The sequence below is a fragment of the Chelonia mydas genome, chromosome 1 (assembly GCF_015237465.2).
Source record: "Chelonia mydas isolate rCheMyd1 chromosome 1, rCheMyd1.pri.v2, whole genome shotgun sequence".
Classification (NCBI taxonomy): Eukaryota; Metazoa; Chordata; order Testudines; family Cheloniidae; genus Chelonia; species Chelonia mydas.
Window position 1 is genome coordinate 8,440,751 of NC_057849.1, and position 21,270 is coordinate 8,462,020.

Sequence of the window (21,270 nt, forward strand, 5' to 3'; positions counted from 1 at the left end):
TTTCTCCTGTAGTACAGAACAGAATGTTGTCTTTTTCAGGACATGGATGTATGGCTTATATTGAAACACAAAATTAGATCTTAGAGAGCTCTATTTTAATAGATATATTGCTGTGACACGCTGTACCCCAAAGCAACATCCTGGAACCCTCATATTCACCACTGTTATATAGTTGCCCCAAATCTTGTACAAACTATGTCATGTGAGGTGTCAGTGCAAAAGCTATGGTTTCCTGAATATGATTATCCTATTTGTATGCATGTCTCATTTTTGTATCTGAAGATATGAATATTTACTCTGTACCTGTATTTCAAATTTGTCTGTTCCTGTGTTAACTCCCACATGGTAGTTCACATCTAGTCGAGCCAGCACATTGTGAAAGGACAACTAGGCATGAAGCACTTATAGGCTGTCAGCATTAATGGCAGGGAACAACTTGGGTGGGAAGATACAGGAGCAGAAATTTTGGTGGTTAGGAGAGGTATACTGCAACAAGGAGACATACTGACAGGCCAGATGGCAGAAATTTTATTTTATTATTTTGCGGTTACAAAATCCTTTTGCCTTTGGTTAAAGTGCACATAGAAACCGAAGGTTTGGAAGCTGTATTATCAGTGGGGGTAGGAGACGATAATCCTGTTGATATGCTAATTGGCAGTGATTTCTTCCATGTTGCTCAGGCAAGAAGGTGCTTTCTGCTGGGACTTCAGAGGGAAAGGAGAAAGTCCCAGGAACTGATCAAAGAATGAGAGGTCTCCTTGATTCCTCTGCAGGAGGGGGAAGCTGAATGTTTCCAGGGGTGGGGGTGATTGAGACCAGCTCCTGGCCGGTAGCTGAAGACAGCGTTGCCTTTGGGAAAATATGTCAATGTTGAAGCTAAACAAGGGGCAAACCCAATGCTAGGGAGCACAGGAAGATGTGTTCCAGAGGGGAGCTGTAGTGAAGCAAAGATTCACTGGTGCGGCACCTCGTGCTGGTCATCCTGGGAATTAGCTCTTTGCAGCTCACCTCCTTCTGGTCAGTGTCACACCTGCCTCAGGCTCCATGTACCTCCTGGACCCCGGAGCCCTATAACATCAAGGTGCTTCCCCCAGCAGTACCCCCTTACCCCGTTTCCCCTCCCAGGGGAACCCCCCAACCCTCTATCCCCACCTTGCCTCAGTGGCTACTGCCAGTCATCATCTAGCCCCCTCTCACTGGGGCAAACTGCAGTCTGTAAAGGCCGCTCATCACTGGCAAGGAGGTTGGGACCAGCTGCCTCTGCCTATTCCTGGGCTGCCCCTCTGCAGCCCCAATACCTCCATAGGCCTTGCTCGAGGCCTGCAGCCTGGGGAGTTGCCAGGCTGGAGCTCCCCAGCTCCTTTTGCCTTTCCCCAGCACTACTCTGCCTCAGGTACCCTTTCTCTCAGGTAGCCAGGTTCTTCTCCCTCCAGGCTGGAGAGAGAGGGTCTTCTCCCAGCTCCTGGCCAACAGCCCTCTTCTAAGGGCCAGCTGGGCCCTGACTGAGCTGGCCACAGCTGTGGCTGCTTCCCCAATCAACGAGGTTTGCTGCTTTCACTCCTTTTTTCCAGCCGCAGCTCTCTGCAGGGCTGCTTTTACTATTGGCTCCCAAGGGCAGCCCTCTCCCACGGCTGTTTTAGCCCCTTCAGGGCCAGAGTGCGGTGCTCACCCCACTACAGGAGCCCAGAGAAGGGTGATAGAATCATAGAAACTACTGAAGAGGTGGTTATGGGTTCCTTTAACAAAGCAGCAGGAGGCAAGGCCACCTGAGAAAGGGAGAGGGGTTTGGAGCCTGCCACTGAGACATCTGTCCAGGTTGTTAGCTGTGAGTCCTTCACGCATAAACAGGGGATAGCTCCCACTCTAGAGAGCACAGGGGTATGTGTCCTAGAGGGGGCCGCAGAGGAGGAAAATGGGGGAGGAACAGTGGGAGTACAGGAATGTCTCCTCACTGATCACATGGGGGACGATGCCCAGGACAGAATGGCTGATTCAGCATCTGTGCTGCCAGGCACCCAACCTGTGGCTCCGGCTTTGAGATGGAACTGTGTAACTAACCTGCCGGAGGGGAACAGTCACACAACTGACCTCTCGCAGATAGAGAGAAGGGGGACGGAGGGTACCCAAATCCAGACTTATTGTTACATCTCATGATACAATGTTTGTTGCTAATGGTAAATCTTATAACAAAGAATTTGGTACTGATGGTAAATCCTATGAAAAGGTGTAATATGCATGATTTTTGGGAAAAGCTTTTGGACATGCTACAAATAGTAAACAAGAAGCTCTATGGGAATACTGCTTCTCAGCTAACACCTCTAAACAGGCTCAAAGCTTGTTAAAGCAGGGAAAGCATAAATAAACCTGGTCTGCTGTGAGGAAGTGGAAACTGAGGCAAACCACTGCATGGCTTTGTGACTATCTGTATTGAGTTATCACCAGTTGGAAAAACACAATGGTTGACTACCCTGCACATATACAAAGACAGGTTTTCTAGTGACAAATAGAAGGCACACAGAACTTTGTAAAATCACATATGGATCACACTCCAAGGTTTGCAACACTTGGGCATTGTATGTTCCAAACCTTAAGAAGGCCTTGGGCACACTCCCTCCAACCTAGTCAGTGACTAACACTTCTGCAGTAAACTAAGGGGGGAGGTGTGACATTCTGGGCCCCCAAAGCAACAGGTATCAATGGTATCAGTGAAAAAGTTATGATTTGCTGAATATGATTACCCTATTTGTGTGCATGTCTCATTTTTGTGCCAAAAATTCTGAAAGCATGTGAGGGCAAAGGAGCAGCTCACGTGACACTGGACTCCATTTATGCCTGTACTTTTCTGCTAACTGTGCTGGTGGCTTTTGCTTGGAAAAATGAAGCTCCCTCCGAATGACAGAAGCCATAAAAGGTGGAAGTACCAAAATCGCTTAGCCTCACTCCCCTCCAGAACTGAACACCTGGAAAAACCTTAGGAAAAAGGACCGAACTTGGGATTTGGTCCTAGGCTGAAGGCATTTCTAGTCTGTGCATGGAGGACAGGTGGACTGTGTGTACCATCAGGGTGACACACTGCATGATTCAAATCGTGTCAAGTTTTTGAACTCAGATTGTCATTTTGCTTTATTTCTTAGGTCATCTCCTTTGATCTGTACACTTATTACTTATAATCATTTAAAATCTATCCTCCTGTAGTTAATAACTCTGTTTTATTTTTTTTTTTTACCTAATACAGTGTGTTGTTTGAAACGCAAAAGGGAAACCTGCTCAGGAACAGGGGCTAGTGTATTATCCTCTCCACACTGAGGGAGGGGCAGACTAGGTAATAAACTTACACTTTCCGGGCTTCTGACCAGGATAAGACGGTACAGCTCTGGGGTCCTAGACTGGGGAGCTGAGGCGGGGAGGAGGGGGAATTGGTTGGAACCTCTCTATTGTTGGTTCATGAGTGCCTAGTGAAAGCATTCATTTAACTACAGCTGGGTGCAGTTGTGTCTGGCTGTGAGAGTCCAAACCTGGAGAGGATAGCAGCTTGTCACATCCTCAAAGTGTGAAAGGGAGCCCAGGTTGGTATGCCAGAGGGCTCAGTGGTACCACCTTTCCAGGTTGCATCCTGGGCAAGTCTGTCACGCCCACCTAACGAACAAGCCCTGCTGGACCGTGAGTCCATTTCCTTCTTGACATGTGCTCAGTTAGTAATGGAGAGACGATAGTTCCAGCAGGGAAGTCACGACTCCTAGGTTCTCTCTGTCATTCTCTGTGTGACCTTCACCAAGTTATGTCTCCCTTTGCCTCAATTTACCTGTCAGTATAATTAGGATATGTTCACAGTGACTTTCTTTTACTAGGTGTTTTGAAGATCCTTCAATGAAAGGTGTTACACAGTATGATGATAGTTACTGATGAGAATTACTGATCTCTGATCCATTCGCGATAGCCCCATGTGCCTGCAGAAAGTGTTCGTATCTCTCCTCAGTTCCCTTAAGAACATAAGAATGGCCATACTGGATCAGACCAAAGGTCCATCCAGCCCAGTATCCTGTCTACCGACAATGGCCAATGCCAGATGCCCTGGAGTGAGTGAACCTAACAGGTAATGATCAAATGATTTGTCTCCTGCCATCCATCACCCCCCTCTGACAAATAGAGGCTAAGGACACCATTCCTTCCCCATCCTGGCTAATAGCCAGTAATGGACTTAACCTTCATGAATTTATCCAGATCTCTTTTAAACCCTGTTATAGTCATATAGTCACCTTTCTCCAGATCTCTATGTCTACTATCTAACCATTAATACTGGGCATTTACAGGGTATCAGACCCTCTGGAGAGCTGCCCATTACCCCTAGTTGTCTTCCTAATCAACTCTACTTTTTAAATATACACAAATACACAGAGCAGCCAATTCCTCTCTGACTCAGTGGAGAGCCCAAGAGTTCTCATCTCCCTTTGGGAACGTTCCTTAATGACTGTTTACTTCTAAACCTAGATAAAGAACACAGAAGCACAGACATTGAAAGAGAGACATTGGCTAAAGTGTCTACGGTTTCCAGCCTATTTGCATCCAGATGCCGCTTTTTCCCTAGAGGCTGAGTGAACCCCACGTGATTGTGCACATCTATATTATAAATGGTGCACACCCCTGTGTCGGCTCTTGGCGTGGGATGCTGCTGCAGATGCTGGGGTGAGAGAGGTGTGGAACACGGCTGCCTGCAGAGGATTCCCAGGGAAGACACGTCTGGCTCAGCATTCACAGGTACCCATCTCTTGCTGAGGAGCTCACCTGCTCGACAAACCCAGTGCAATGTGGGCATTATGGGATAGAGAATAGGTCTGTGGTCCTTTCCACTCTGCACAACCATTAACCATGCTGGGGCCCTTGCCACAGGGGATGAGTTTGCTCCAATATCACTGGCCAAAATGTCCCCTTTGCTCTGCCCCTGGCTGATGGGCTCCAGTCCCAAGGTGGCTGCATTTCAGTGGCACAGAGGATGCGTCAGAATAAAAGGTTTTACTAGATGTAGAATACAAGGCCAAATTCTGAGGCCCTGTCCCATATGTTCTCAGGCCCCACAGAAGCAAAACTCCCCTTGGAGTAAGAATTGAGTAAAGACCTCAGGAGCCAACTGTATGTCAGTTAATGCACAGGGACTCTCAACTCCTCCTCTTGCATTTCAGGGCTATGGCTGTTAACAGGGGTGGCTCTCACCTGACTTTGTGATGGAAAGCATGGAGGTGCTAGGGCTCCTCACTGGAAGAATTATATGAATTTTTCAACATGGGCAAGACCGCTTTTCTCCTGGCTTCATTTGAGAACTTGTTAGGCCTGAAACTTTCAGAAACAATTCAGCCAGAAGGAGAAACCCAGTGTGGGAAATTTCAGTCCAAACGATTAAAGTTTGGCAAACTTATAACCAACTGAAAATGAGGTCTCCTAATTGAATGTGTCAGACAGTGTTAACTAACCATGGTGTCACCAGCACCACCTACAATGCCCAATCCATTTGTGAATCCCATTCAGCTATGCTCTTTGCTCGAATAATGTGTGGCAAGGAGTTCCACAGGCCAAATATGGATTAGGTAAACAGTTTTCCTTTCTCAATGTTATATATTCAGACTTTCAATGTAATTGAATGTTCCCTTGCTCCTGTGTTATGAGACAGAGTAACTATAAATACTTGACCTACTTTCTTTATCCATAGATTCATACGGTTTAAGATCAGAAGGGACAATTAGATCATCCTGTCTGAACTCCAGTGGAACAAAAGCCACTAAATTTAACCCAGTTGCCCCTGTATTGAGCTCCAAAACTTGTGTTTGACTAAGACCTGGTTTACACTAGAATTTTACATTGTAGAATCATGGAGCCACAGGGTGAGAAGGGATCTTCAAGGGTCAGCTAGTCTAACCCCCTGCTAAAATGTAGGATTTGTTGTGTCTGAACCATCCTAGACAGATGGCTCAAGCCTCCTTTGGAAAACCTCCAGTGAAGAAGCTTCCACAACCTGCCTAAGCGACTGTTGCATCGTCCTTCTGTTTTTATAGTTAGGCAGTTTTTCCTGAGATTGAATCTAAATCTGCTCTGCTGTACTTTGAAGCAATTGCCTTTTGTCCTGCCCTTTGTCTCAAAAGAATAATTTTTCTCCATCTTTTTTATGGCAGCCTTTCAAATACTTGAAGACAATTATCATGTCATAGATTCATAGATTCACAGATATTAAGGTCAGAAGGGACCATTATGATCATCTAGTCTGACCTCTTGCACAATGCAGGCAACCGAATCTCACCCACCCACTCATGCAATAAACCTCTTACCTATGTCTGAGCTATTGAAGTCCTCAAATCATGGTTTAAAGACTTCAAGGTGCAGAGAATCCTCCAGCAAGTGACCCATGCCCCATGCTACAGAGGAAGGTGAAAAACCCCCAGGGCCCCTTCCAATCTTCCCTGGAGGAAAATTCTTTCCCGACCCCCAAATATGGCGATCAGCTGAACCCTGAGCATATGGGCAAGATTCACCAGCCGGATACCCACGAAAGAATTCTCTGTAGTAACTCAGATCCCACCCCATCTAACATCCCATCACAGACCATTGGGCCTATTTACCATGAATAGTTAAAGATCAAGTAATTGCCAAAATCATGTTATCCCATCATACCTTCTCCTCCATAAACTTATTGAGTTTAATCTTGAAGCCAGATAGGTCTTTTGCCCCCACTGCTTCCCTTGGAAGGCTGTTCCAGAATTTCACTCCTCTGATGGTTAGAAACCTTCGTCTAATTTCAAGTCTAAACTTCCTGATGGCCAGTTTATATCCATTTGTTCTTGTGTCCACATTGGTACTGAGCTTAAATAATTCCTCTCCCTCCCTGGTATTTATCCCTCTGATATATTTATAGAGAGCAATCATATCTCCCCTCAGCCTTCTTTTGGTTAGGCTAAACAAGCCAAGCTCCTTGAGTCTCCTGTCATAGGACAAGTTTTACATTCCTCGGATCATCCTAATAGCCCTTCTCTGTTCCTGTTCCAGTTTGAATTTATCCTTCTTAAACATGGGAGACCAGAACTGCACACAGTATTCCAGATGAGGTCTAACCAGTGCCTTGTATAACAGTACTAACACCTCCTTATCTCTACTGGAAATACCTCACCTGATGCATCCCAAGACCGCATTAGCTTTTTTCACGGCCATATCACATTGGCCGCTCATAGTCCTCCTATGATCAACCAATACTCCAAGGTCCTTCTCCTCCTCCGTTACTTCTAATTGATGCGTCCCCAGCTTATAACTAAAATTCTTGCTATTAATCCCTAAGTGCATGACCTTACACTTCTCACTATTAAATTTCATCCTATTACTATTACTCCAGTTTACAAAGTCATCCAGATCCTCCTGTATGATGTCCTTCTCTAAATTGGCAATACCTCCCAGCTTTGTATCATCTGCAAACTTTATTAGCACACTCCCACTTTTTGTGGCGAGGTCAGTAATAAGAAGATTAAATAAGATTGGTCCCCAAACCAATCCCTGAGGAACTCCACTGGTAACCTCCCTCCAGCCTGACAGTTCACCTTTCAGTAGGACCCACTGTAGTCTCCCCTTTAACGAATTCCTTATCCACCTTTCAATTTTCATATTGATCCCCATCTTTTCCAGTTTAACTAATAATTCCCCATGTGGCACAGTACGAAATGCCTTACTGAAATCTAGGTAAATTAGATCCACTGCATTTCCTTTGTCTAAAAAATCTGTTACTTTCTCAAAGAAGGAGATCAGGTTGGTTTGGCACGATCTACCTTTTGTAAAACTATGTTGTATTTTGTCCCATTTACCATTGACGTCAATGTCCTTAACTACTTTCTCCTTCAAAATTTTTTCCACGACCTTGCATACTACATAAGTGAAACTAACAGGCCAGTAGTTACCCTCATCACGTTTTTTCCCTTTCTTAAAAATAGGAAATACGTTAGCAATTCTCCAGTCATACGGTACAACCCCTGAGTTTACAGATTCATTAAAAATTCTTGCTAATTTCATGTGCCAATTCCTTTAAAAGTCTTGGATGAAGATTATCTGGGCCCCCCGATTTAGTCCCATTAAACTGTTCGAGTTTCGCTTCTACCTCAGATATGGTAATATCTACCTCCATATCCTCATTCCCATTTGTCATGCTACCATTACCCCTAAGATCCTCATTAGCCTCATTAAAGACTGAGGCAAAGTATTTGTTTAGATATTGGGCCATGCCTAGATTATCCTTAACCTCCACTCCATCCTCAGTGTTTAGTGGTCCCACTTCTTCTTTCTTTGTTTTCTTATTATTTATATGGCTATAGAACCTTTTACTATGGGTTTTAATTCGCTTTGCAAGGTCCAAATCTACTAGACTTTTAGCCTGTCTCACTTTATCCATACATATTCTGACCTCAATAAGGTAGCTTTCCTTGCTGATCCCCCCCCCCCCGCCCCCCATCTTCCACTCCCTGTATGCTTTCTGCTTTTTCTTAATCACCCCTCTGAGATGCTTGCTCATCCAGCTTGGTCTACAACTCCTGTCTATGAATTTTTTCCCTTTTCTTGGGATGCAGGCTTCTGACAGCTTCTGCAACTTCGACTTAAAGTAATCCCAGGCCTCCTCCACCTTTACATCCATAAGTTCTTCAGTCCAATCCACTTCCCTAACTGATTTCCTTAATTTTTGAAAGTCAGCACTTTTGAAATCAAAAACCCTAGTCGCAGATTTATTTTTGTTTATCCTTCCATTCAGTTTGAACTGAATTAGGTCATGATCACTTGAACCAAGTTTGTCCTCCTACAACCATTTCTTCTACCCACGCTGACGGGAGTACACCGGCCAACCCTGTAAGTCGTGTCTACACTGAAGCACTTTGCAGTGCCTCTGTAGTGTTTTAAGTGTAGACAAACCTTCAAGCAGATCTTCCAGAAAAGTATCCAGTCTGGATCTGCAGACATGGAAAGTAAGAGAATCCACCGCTTCCCTTTGCAGTTTGTCCCAACAATTAATCACCCCGAGTGCTAATCATTTGGCCGATATTTCTGATTGGAATTTGTCTGGCTTCAGCTTCCAGCCATTGGGTCTTCCTCTGCCTTTCTAAACTAGATTACAGAGCCCATTAGTACCCATGGTTTTCTCCCCATGGAAGTCTCTGCTTGATTGTCATTTTAGATGAGATAAATAGATGAAGTCTTTAAATCTCTCTCTCTGTCAGGCATTTTCTCCAGTCTCCAAACATTTTTGTGGTTTTTTTCTGCACCCTTTCCAGTTTTTCAAAATCCTTTCTGAAATGTGGACCGAAGAACTGGACACTGTCTGTTTCATCAATGCCATATGCAGAGATAAAATCCTTCCCCTGCTCCAACTCACCACTCCCCCGTTTATGCATCCAAGGATCGCATGAGCCCTTTTGGCCACAGCATTGCTAGAGTACAGATGTGGGGACCCGCATGGAAGACCCCCTAAGCTTATTTTTACCAGCGTAGGTTAAAAACTTTCCCAAGGCACAAAATTTGCCTTGTTCTTGAACAGTATGCTGCCACCACCAAGCGCTTTAACAAAGAACTAGGGAAAAGGACCACTTGGAGTTCCTCTTCCCCAAGAAATCCCCCCAAGCCCTTACACCCCCTTTCCTGGGGAGGAGGTGTCAGAGAGGTTACCTTAGCTTCTTAACCCTTTACCGGTGAAAGGATTTTGCCTCTGGACAGGAAGGATTTTATAGCACTGTATACAGAAAGGTGGTTACCCTTCCCTTTATATTTATCACAATTGCACTAGGAACTTATGATGATTTTGTTCTCCACAATGACCCCTAAATCCTTTTCAGGGTCCCTGTGTTCCATAATATGGTACCCTAGACTGTGGGTGGGGCTTGCATTCCTGATTCCGAGAGTATCACTTTGCATTTGACTGTACTAATACATTTTGTTTGCATGGGCCCAACTCAACAAATACTCCAGATCAATCGGTATGCCTGCCCTGGCTGCCTCATTGTAACCACTCTGCCAATCTTTGGGTCGTCCATAGATTTTACCTGCAATGATTTTCTATTTGCTTCCAGATCATTGATGAAAATACTGAATAGCATCTGGCCTAGACCTGATCCCTGCAGAACCCCACTAGAAACACCCCCATTCCCTGACAATGGCGCATTCACAACCGCTTTCTGAGATATGTAGGTTAGCCAGTTTTTACTCCATTTAACATGTGCTCTACTGACATTGTATAGTGTTCATTTTTTTAACTAAATGTTTTCCCCAACTAAATCAAATGCCTCAGAGAAATTGAAGTCTGTTGCATCTGTTTGGTTCCCTTGACCAACCAAATGTGTACTCTCATTAAGGGATGAGATTGGATTTATTTGACAAGACCTGTTTCCATAAAACCATATTGTTGATTGGCATAAATTATACTCCTAGATTTTTTTTTAGTTTATCCCATATCAGCTTTTCCATTGTTTCGTAATCTTGTCAAATCTTTTTCTTAAAACTTTATTTTTTTAATAGTTTAGGTTTAATGAAGAACTGTCCTCTATTTCCTTTGGGGTGGGGGTAGAGGCGGTCTGTTGCTGCCCGACTGCCTACTTCTGATTCGGAATGAGATGTTTGGTGATCGGTCAGTTCATAACTCTGGTTTTTGTAACTCTGAGGTTCTACTGTAGATGCTGTTTAACATCCTCCTTGACTGCTAATGGACTGGAAAGTTTTTCATGACCGTATGTGATCTGAGTACCTGATATTGCTCCTTTCCAAATGCAGAACAAAACTATTTCTTGAACACATCTCCGTTTTCTCCAACATTAATAAGTTTCCTTTCTCCCTCTCGGAATTAGCCTATACATTTTCTAGGGTTTCTTTTGTTCTTAAGATAATTAATAACCTCCTTTTTGTTATCCTTAGCCCTGCAAAGCATGGATTTCCCCCTGATGTCTGTAATATCATGTATCAATTTTCATAACTTCCAATTTGTATTGCTTGCTATCTATTTTCCCTTTTCCCCATTTGTTATATATTGCTTCCCCGCCTCAATTGCTGCCTTCACTTTGCTACTGAACTGGGTTTTTAAGCAAAGTTCTCCACTTTCTTGATTGTGGAATCATGGCTTTTTGGCTCTCTCATAAACTCTTCTTAAAGAACTTCCATTTTTCATTCCCATTTTTCTGTCTAAATTTTTCCTCCCAATCAGTTTTGCTGATCATTTGCGTCATCCTTGGGGAACTAGACCTTTTGAAGGGTGTCTGTAGATAGCTATTACTGGTTGGGAGCTGTTCTCTGTTTGTCCATTTCAATGTAATCAGTTCCATTCTTTATTTTGTTCTCCTCTATCATATGTCCTCTTAATTGTCTCTTCTCTAAACTATCCAGTCCCAGACTTTTCAGTCTTTCCGCATACGCCAGCCTCCCCCATTCTCATAGGCTGCCTGGGAAATCCCCTTTCTATCTGCTAGATCCTTTATAGAGACTGGGTGACCACAAGTGAGTGCATCTCCAAAGCAGGATATTCTCCCTCTCATTCCTTATGCATCTAAACATTGTCTTTGTTGTGGCCACTACAGCAAATGAGCAGGTGTTTCCGTGGAGCTGCTATCAATGATGCCCAAGTCTTTTCCCTGAGGTGTGTTCTAGTTGGGATGTTTCCCCCGGCACATGTCTTGGCAAAGGTGTTTTTTTCCCCCTCTCAGATTTTCAGTAGCTAGGTGAATGGGAAACTCCCTACAGCATGACTCTGTAGAGGGCCATTAATCCCATACTGCTGTGCAAGACCATAACTCTTGGCAATGTGCGTGACATTGTTGATGGCTTTGCAGCAGTGGTTCCCAAACTTGTTCCGCTGCTTGTGCAGGGAAAGCCACTGCCGGGCCGGGCCAGTTTGTTTACCTGCCGTGTCTCCAGGTTTGGCTGATCGCGGCTCCCAGTGGCTGCAGTTCGCTGCTCCAGGCCAATGGGAGCTGCTGAAAGCTGCATGGGTCAAGTGACGTACTGGCAACTGCTTTGAACAATGGGTTTCCCCAACTGCGGAGGGGCAATAGATGGCACGCATATTCCAGTTTTGGCACTGGATGCCTTGCAATGGAATACATCAATCGGCAGGAGTACTTCTCCACGGTATTGCAGGCACTCGAGGATCACTGTGGGCGTTTCATTGACATCAGTGCAGAGTGGTCCAGAAAAGTGCATGACACATGAATCTTTAGGAACATCGGCCTTCAGAAAGCTGAAAGCGGGAACTTCCTTTCCAGACCAGAAGATCCCCACAGGAGATGTCGAAATGCCCATAGTGATCGTGGGAGACGTGGCGTACCCCCCAATGCCAGGGCTCATCAAGTTGTACATGGGAAACCTGGATAGCAGTAAGGAGCATTTCAACAATAGGCTGAGTAGGAGCAGGATGACCATGGAATGTGCGTTTGGCGATTAAAAGTGCACTGGCAATGCCTTTTTGACAGGTTAGACCTCAGTGAGGAAAATATTCTCATGGTTGTAGCCATGTGTTTCACCTTGTATAATATTTGTGAAGGTAAGGGCAAAAAGTTTGCTCAGGGGTGCACTGCTGAAACAGAACACGTGACTGCTGATTTTGAGCAGCCAGATACCAAGGCTATTAGAGGACAGAATGGGGGAAATTTGAATCAGGAAGGTTTTGCGGCAACACTTTGAAAATGAGAATGAGTAATGGTTATTGCTATGCTTGGGATTGTAATGCATAATGAAGACCAGTTTTGGTAGTGTAGGAAGCAGTTGTGATTGTTCAGGCCCAGGGTTCAATGTAAGGAAATGATAAAACTGCTTGCTTGTGTGCTAATGCCATCTGCTATCATAACATCAATGGAAACAAATAAAGAGTGGTTCTTATTCAAATAACTTTGCTTTTATTACCAAAAACCCCACAACACTATGCACACACACCCAGCTGGGCGTAAGTCCAGCTTTCATTTGAAAAAGCTTCTGTGGAGGTGGAGTGAACTGTAAAGTAAGATGTCCCAGAAATTGGAAAGGAATGTGTGGGTGGAGCCTGGGGAGGACATGGGAAAGAGTTCTGAATGTGCTGAAGGGGAGGGCGGGCACCCATCGGCTCAGTCTGGAGCATCAGAAGGGACTGCAACATGATGGTTTGTCACTCCAAAACTTTTATCAGCCTCTCCATTGCATCCTTAGTGTATGCCTCATTTTCTTTTCTTTCCTGCTTCTCGCTTTCCCTCCACTGCCTGAATTCCGTCCTGTCTGAATCAGAGTTCTGCAGCACCTCCCAGAACATATCTTCCTTGCTCTGTCTTGGGCGCTTTCTTATCTGGCGGAGACACTCAGCTGGAGTGGAGGGGTGCCTCCTTTCAAGGACATATCTGATGAAGCACAAGTAACAATAAACAAAAGCATTATTGTTAACTATATGAAAAGCATTCAAATGCTACATTAAAATACACCACTGGTAACACACCTATCCCTTCCCCGCTGACCCTTGACAAGCACACATGCTGACGAACACTAAAAGCATGGTGAGTGTTCCCAGGGGTGGGGGATGTTGGGCGTGGGAGAAAAGCAATGGGCTAATTACAGTGATAAAATCAAGTACGGTGTCTACACTGGCACTTTGGCGACAAAAATGTTGTGTAAAAACCTTGCAAGTCTTGCAACTTTATCACATCACTCAAACTGAGGAGTTCTGCCATCGAAACTGGGTTTGCAGTATTTAAACCTCCACTATTTCTTCACCAAATGCTGCCTTTTGGCAAAAAAATGTGGCAGACTAGAGAAGGCCTAGGGAACAATAAGGGATAACCAGTATCCACTGGTGTTTCCTGCTGGTGCCTATTAAGGTTTCCCACACCACAATGTGTAAGAATTATTGATGAAAGGAGCACCATACAATATGGAATTGACATTAGTAGGGTCAGTTGTTCATAATTCATTTATCTGAATAATGAAAAAGTCATTTTTCAGTGTGTGAAGAGCAACCAATCGGCTTCATCCATGAGAAGAGCTTCCAGTTGTGCATGTAGTGTCTAATATTAACATTCTCTCTCCATCCAGACATTTGTCCTGCGACCATCACGCTAGCCCCAGGGCTATACAGGAAGTCGGGGAACGTACGGTCTATGCAGGAAACACCGTTCTGGTTCAGTGTTGGACACCTTCTCTCCTACACCATGTCAGATTCCAACTCAACCGATTTCACAAACCCATCCACCTTCATTCTGCTGGGCATTCCTGGCCTGGAGGCAGCCCATGTCTGGATCTCCATTCCCTTCTGCACCATGTACGCCATAGCCATCTTGGGGAACTTCACCATCCTGTTCATCATAAAGATGGACCTGAGACTCCATGGGCCCATGTACTATTTCCTCTGCATGCTCGCTTTCACCGACCTGGTCCTGTCTACATCCATTCTGCCCAAAATGCTGAGCATCTTCTGGTTCAATTCCAGGGAGATCAATTTCAGTGCCTGCCTCACTCAGATGTACTTCATTCTCAGCTTCTTTTTGATAGGGTCTGGAATCCTCGTGGCCATGGCTTTTGATCGCTACGTGGCCATCTGCTATCCCCTGAGACATTCAACCACTCTGACAAACCCTGTGGTGGCCAAAATTGGCCTGGCCGTGGTGCTGCGTGGCATCATGCTCATACTGCCCTATCCCTTCCTGGCAAGGAGGTGGCCATATTGCAGAACTAACATCATTCCAAATACCTACTGTGAGCACATTGCTGTGGTGAAGCTGGCCTGCACCGACATCAGCGTCAGTAGTTACTACAGCCTCTCTGTGGCATTCTTGGTGATAGGTATGGATGTGTTTTTTATTGCCATATCCTACACCCAGATCCTCAGGGCCATCTTCAGCCTCCCAACAAAGGACGCCCGCCTCAAGACTTTTGGGACCTGCGGCTCCCACCTCTGTGTCATCTTAGCCTTTTACATCCCACATCTCTTCGCCGCCCTCACGCAACGGTTTGGGCACAATGTGGCCCTGCATTTGCGTGTTCTCATGGCCAACATGTACGTGCTGGTGCCCCCCATGCTAAACCCCATCATCTATGGGGTGAAGACCCAGGAGATCCGGGATAGGCTGCTCCAGCTCTTTACTCAGAAAGGGACCTAAAATTTTCTCCTGGTGCTCTGGTTCTCAGACAGGCTCCATGCAGAGCTGGCTGGTGACATGGTGCTGGGCCCTCTTCCCTGAATCACTGACTGGCCAGTCAAAGAGACATTAAACCTTTCCCTGACCTTACTGTGCTGTTTCAGCATGACAAACTGGGGAATCTGTCTATGTACAACTCATAGAATTGTCACCTTTCTAATTGCTTCTAAAGACCCAGGAAAGTGGGGAGGGCCGGGGAGGAGTGGGGTGGGGAGTCCCGGGGACTAGATTTGGGTCAGGACTAGACCAAGAACCAGTGAAAGTTGCTTCAGGACTCCTGTTCCCGTCTGGGTCACCCCCGGCACTATCCCCGTAGCATCTAATGAACACAGACAGCTCCATTGTAAGGTGACCATGTGCCGCAGTATCCTCCAGGGGGCTCATCATGTCCCCATGGTGCTGGGTGCTGGACGGGCAGCACCTGCCCCAAATCCCAATAATGAGAAGACACAAGGGGCTGAGATGGGGTGCTGCGGGCTGGGAAAGCCTGAGCTGTTGGGGTAGCTCCATCTGACAATCGATTAGCATCCTGCAGGGGGCAGTCATGGTCGGGATGAGTGCATGGTGGGGAAGGGGCCAGCGCCCCCCATCGGGAGGTGTGTCCGGCATGAGAGAAATCTGTACGGCAGTCCGGAGACTGCCTGGCTCTCATCCAGGGTCCGTCACTGCTGGGCTGAAGCTCACACTGCATCCTGGAGGTCTGTGGCCCCGTGGTGCAATTGGCCCAGCACCGTCAGGAAGCTGAGAGCGGTGACCATCACTGTGGCTGCAGTCCCTGAGAACTGGAGAGAGACAGCCAGCAAAGTGAAAGGCTGGGGCGAGCAGGGGGATTGCAGCACCGATGGCAAGGCTAGAGCCGGCAGCATTCCCCTGAGTGCTCAGCACCGGCTGGGACCCATGGGTGCCAGTTGGCAGCGCAATAAAATGGAGGGTGCAGAGAAGAGCTGAAAAGCGGAGCATGGAGCAGGAACGTCTGATGCACAAGGGAAGGGTTAAAAGGAGTCTGTTCAGCCAATCGCTCAGACAAACAAGTTTGTTTACATTTGCAGAAGATAATGCTGCCTGATTCTTGTTTACAATGTCACCTGAAAGTGAGAATAGGCATTCGCATGGCACTGTTCTAACCGGCGACACAAGATATTTACGTGCCAGATGCGCTTAACATTCATATGCCTCTTCATGCTTCAGCCATCATTTCAGAGGACATGCTTCCATTCTCATGAGGCTCATTAAAAATATAACACGTTAATTAAATTTGTTTAGTTCCAAGTGTTTAGTTACTGGTTTTCCTTTCCCTTCAGTGTCCCCTTCAGTAGGGATCTGAGTCTAAGGCCATCTTTGGGGTCTTGGTATGCCAGTTATAAGAGGAATTTGCATGGTGGCTAACGCTCTGTGGCTCTGCTTCCCAACCCCAGGGTTTTGCCCATGGAAATAATCCACCCCCGCCCCCACCTTGGACTTTCCCTGTGATCCCTACTCCCAGCACTGGGATTTTCCCCTCCCCTTTTCCTAGAGGGTTGTGATCTGTGCTCTCTGGGCTAAGAGGTGTGTCTTCTCCCAGAAGCTCATTCACAGCTGGTTTCTGTGTCTTCCCAACCCAGGGAATTTCCTCCTCCCCTCTGTCAGCTGGGTCATTAGCATTTCCATAGACAACCATTGATTCAGTTGGAGCTACATCCTGTCTTAAAGAGACAGAGTTAGTTTTCACAAGCACGTCAGGAACAAAGTCCTGAAAAATTGTGACGTGGATTGGAATACCCTGAGTCACCCCTCTCTCTATCCAGAGAGGTCAGTTGTGGTGACTACTCCCCTCCAGCAGGTCAGTTACACAGTTCCCTTTCGAAGCCTAAGCCACAGGCTGGATGCCTGGGAGCACAAATGCTGAGTCGTCCATTCTGTCCTGCGCATCCTCCCCCATGTGATCAGTGAGGAGACATTCCTGTACTCCCACTATTCCTTCCCCAGTTTCCTCCTCTGGGTCCCCCTCTAGGACACGTACCCCTATGGTCTCTAGAGTGGGAACTATCCCCTGATCAGCCGTGAAGGGCTCACAGCTAACAGCCTGGACAGCTGTACAGTTGTCTCAGTGGCAGGCTCTCCACCCCCCCTCCCTTCGTGAGGTGGTGTTATAGAATCATAGAACTGGAAGGGACCTTGAGAGGTCATCTAGTCCAGTCCCCTGCACTCAAGGCAGGACTAAGTATTATCTAGAGACCATCCCTGACAGGTGTTTGTCCAACCTGCTCTTAAAAATCCCCAATGATTGAGATTCCATGACCTCCCGAGGCAATTTATTCCAGTGCTTAACCACTCTTACAATTAGGAAGTTTTTCCTAATGTCCAACCTAAACCTCCATTGCTGCAAATTAAGCCCATTGTTTCTTGTCCTATCCTTATAGGTTAAGAAGAACAAATTTTCTCCCTCCTCCTTGTAACAACCTTTTATGTACTTGAAAACCGTTATCACGTCCACTCTCAGTCTTCTCTTCTCCAGACTAAACAAACCCAATTTTTCCAATTTTTCCTCACCGGTCATTTTTCTAGACCGTGAAAAATTTTGGTTGCTCTTCTCTGGACTTTCTCCAATTTGTTCACATCTTTCCTGAGATATGTTGCCCAGAACTGGGCATAATACTCCAGTTGAGGCCTAATCAGCGCAGAGTAGAGCGGAAGAATTACTTCTTGTGTCTTGCTTACAACACTCCTACTAATACATAGCAGAATGATGTTTGCTTTTTTTGCAAAATCGTTACACTGTTGACTCATATTTAGCTTGTGGTCCACAATGACCCCCAGATCCCTTTCTGCAGTACTCCTTCCTAGGCAGTCATTTCCCATTTTGTATGTGTGCAACTGATTGTTCCTTCCTAAGGGGAGTACTTTGCATTTGTCCTTATTGAATTTCATTCTGTTTACTTCAGACCATTTCTCCAGTTGTCCAGATCCTTTTGAATTTTAATCCTATCCTCCAAAGCACTTGCTACCCCTCCCAGCTTGGTATCATCCGCAAACTTTATAAGTGTACTCTCTATGCCATTATCTAAATCATTGATGAAGATATTGAACAGAACCGGACCCAGAACTGGTCCCACTCGTTATGCCCTTCCAGCATGACTGTGAACCACTGTTAACTACTCTCTGGGAACGATTTTCCAACCAGTTATGCACCCACCTAAGAGTAGCTCCATCTAGGTTGTACTTCCCTAGTTTATTTATGAGAAGGTCATGCGAGACAGTATCAAAAACCTTACTAAAGTCAAGAGATACCACATCTACTGCTTCTCCCCATCCACAAGGCTTGTTACTCTGTCAAAGAAAGCTATCAGGTTGGTTTGACACGATTTGTTCTTGACAAATCCATGCTGTTACTTATCACCTTATTATCTTCTAGATGTTTGCAAATTGATTGGTTAATTAATTGCTCCATTATCTTTCAGGTACAGAAATTAAACTGACTGGTCTGTAATTCCCTGGGTTGTCCTTATTTCCCTTTTTATAGATGGGCACTATATTTGCCCTTTTCCAGTCTTCTGGAATCTCTCCTGTCTTCCATGACTTTTCAAAGATAATTGCTAATGGCTCAGATATCTCCTCAGTCAGTTCCTTGAGTATTCTAGGATGCATTTCATCAGGCCCTGGTGATTTGAAGAAATCTAACTTGTCTAAGTAATTTTTGACTTGTTCTTTCCCTATTTAAACTCTGATCTTACTTCATTTTCACTGGCATTCACTATGTTAGATGTTCACTCGCCACCAACGTTCTTGGTGAAAATGGAAACAAATAAGACATTAAGCACCTCTGCCATTTCCACATTTTCTGTTATTGTCTTTCCCCCATCATTGAGTAACGGGCCTACTCTGTCCTTGGTCTTCCTCTTGCTTCTAATGTATTTGTAGAAATTTTTTTGGTTTCCTTTTATGTCCCTAGCTAGTTTGATCTCGTTTAGTGCCTTGCCTTTTCTAATTTTGTCTCTACACACTTGTGATATTTGTTTATATTCATCTTTTGTAATTTGACAGAGTTTCCACTTTTTGTAGGACTCTTTTTTTGAGTTTTAGATCATTGAAGGTCTCCTGGTTAAGCCAGGGTGGTCTCTTGCCATACTTCCTATCTTTCCTACACAGTGGGATAGTGTTGCCTCCTGCTCCAGTACTAAAGGAACCCACACCCACCTCCTCAGTGCTTTCTGTGATTCTATCACTCTTCTCTGGGCTCCCCCCTGGGACTATAAAAGAATACTTGGGCCCTGATCCTGTCATCTCAAATCTGCTTAAGCTTCATCAGGGAAACTCAAGTCACAAGACTGAGGTCTCCAGTTCCATTTTGGATCACCCTGATGTTGGACATTCGACTGCAACCTAAGGATCAATTCTGAAAACTCGTTGCTACTCTAAAGCTCACTATCATTACCATGAAACTGACTTTAGAATTCTATTCATGTCTCTATGTATAATGATATCTGGTTACTGCAGTGCAGAAGGTAGCATTGCATCATTAACCGGCGCCACCTCCTACCCACAGGCAAGCTCCTTATCAGACTGCAGCAGCTCCCGTCCTCCCAGCTTCGGAGCAGAGGGAGCCCAGCTGTGGGGGTTGGGTGGGAGGTGGAGAGTGTGACAGGATGTACCCCCAGCGTGAAGCCTGGTAGCTGTTGGGACTGCTGTGCCCCCAAACCATTCAGCTGAGTTGGCCTCTCCCCTTGCTCTGCTGGTGACACACAGCCAGCCCTTCCGGACAGCAGGTGGCACCACACACCCAACTAAGTTATCTGAGGGCTTTACCTAAGCCACTCATGGACCAACAATGGAGGCACGAGCCACTTTCCCAGCTCCCCAGCCTTGCACCCATGCTGGAGCTTAAATCCAGAATTAGACTGTCTTGAACTGCACAGCAATCTGTACAGCATAAATACATTAAATAATCCACTCTCCCCTTGATGGAGGGAAGATATTCAACACCCTTTCTTAACAGAGCTAAGATTTCCAAACACTTCACTCAAAAACACACTGGTTAAAATAAAACATTATTCAGGTTTATTAACTACAGAAGGATAGATGTTAAGTGATTATAAGTGATAACAAAGAGATCAAAGCAGGTTACCTAGGAAATCAAACAATCTTGCAATCTAAGATTTCTACAAACTAGATAGGATTTGAATCAGCAATATCTCACCCTGCCTGATGATACAAGAAGTCTTACAGATTCTTGAGGCACAGGCTGCATCTGCTTTGCAGCCTGGGTTCCCCTCCCCTATTCCAAGTCCTTTGCCTTTCAGAGCTTCTTGAAGGTTTTGAGTTGTGCAGGAAAGAATACAAGAGATGATGTCACTCCCCATCTTTTATAGTTTCTTCCAGCTTGCTGGAAGGTCTATGCATGTGATATTGGGGATCCACCCCCATTCATTAAACATTCTCCATTGTCTCTGTGCTCCCTCCGAAGAGGCTTCGTTGTACAGAGTTCCTGTGCTAGTGGTTTCTTCCCTCGGTGGGTGTTGACGACAGCAATTAACGCTGTCTGGCTACACCATTGACATACCTGACAGGCTAGTTTTGGGTGTTTCCAGCCTCACATCACACTTTAGTAACACACACATAGCACGATTTCATAACTTCACATACAATGATCGCACATACAACCCAAGGAGATATCAATGTTTAGCAGATCAAGACTTTTAGAATGGTAGCTCACAGGGAATATTTTGTACAAAACGTACCATAATTACATCACCATGGTCAATATGGGGTGCTTCGGAGTGCAGAGTATCACAGGGATGATCCAGAGAGTGAAAGGGGGAGGAGAAGAGAGGAGAGAGTTGCAGACGGGGCCTTGAGGGGAAGACGTAGAGCAGGGGTGGAACCTGGGGGAAGAGGCAGGGCAGAGGGGTGGGGAATCAGGCTTCCAGTTACCAGGAATGAGAAAGGTGGCAACCCTAGGAGTTGCACATAGACAGATTCGCCAATTTATCATTCTGACATAGCACGGTAAGGTCAGGAAGGGATTTTATGTCTCTATGACTGGCCAGTCAGTAATTCAGGGAAGAGGGCCCAGCACCATGTCACCAGCCAGCCCTGCATGGAGCTCAACCTGAGAGCCAGAGCACCAGACTGCAACCAGGAGAAAGCT

At 45.6% G+C, this 21,270-nt stretch overlaps 1 protein-coding gene across 1 annotated transcript; it reads left to right on the forward strand.

The window, feature by feature from the left end:
- Positions 1-4,628: 4,628 nt before the first annotated feature.
- Positions 4,629-15,107, forward strand: LOC102947117 (olfactory receptor 52R1). Its single transcript, XM_027832122.3, has 3 exons — positions 4,629-4,755; positions 12,255-12,365; positions 14,044-15,107. Exons 1-3 carry the CDS (start codon positions 4,629-4,631, stop codon positions 15,105-15,107), a joined length of 1,302 nt encoding a protein of 433 aa, XP_027687923.3.
- Positions 15,108-21,270: the final 6,163 nt, after the last annotated feature.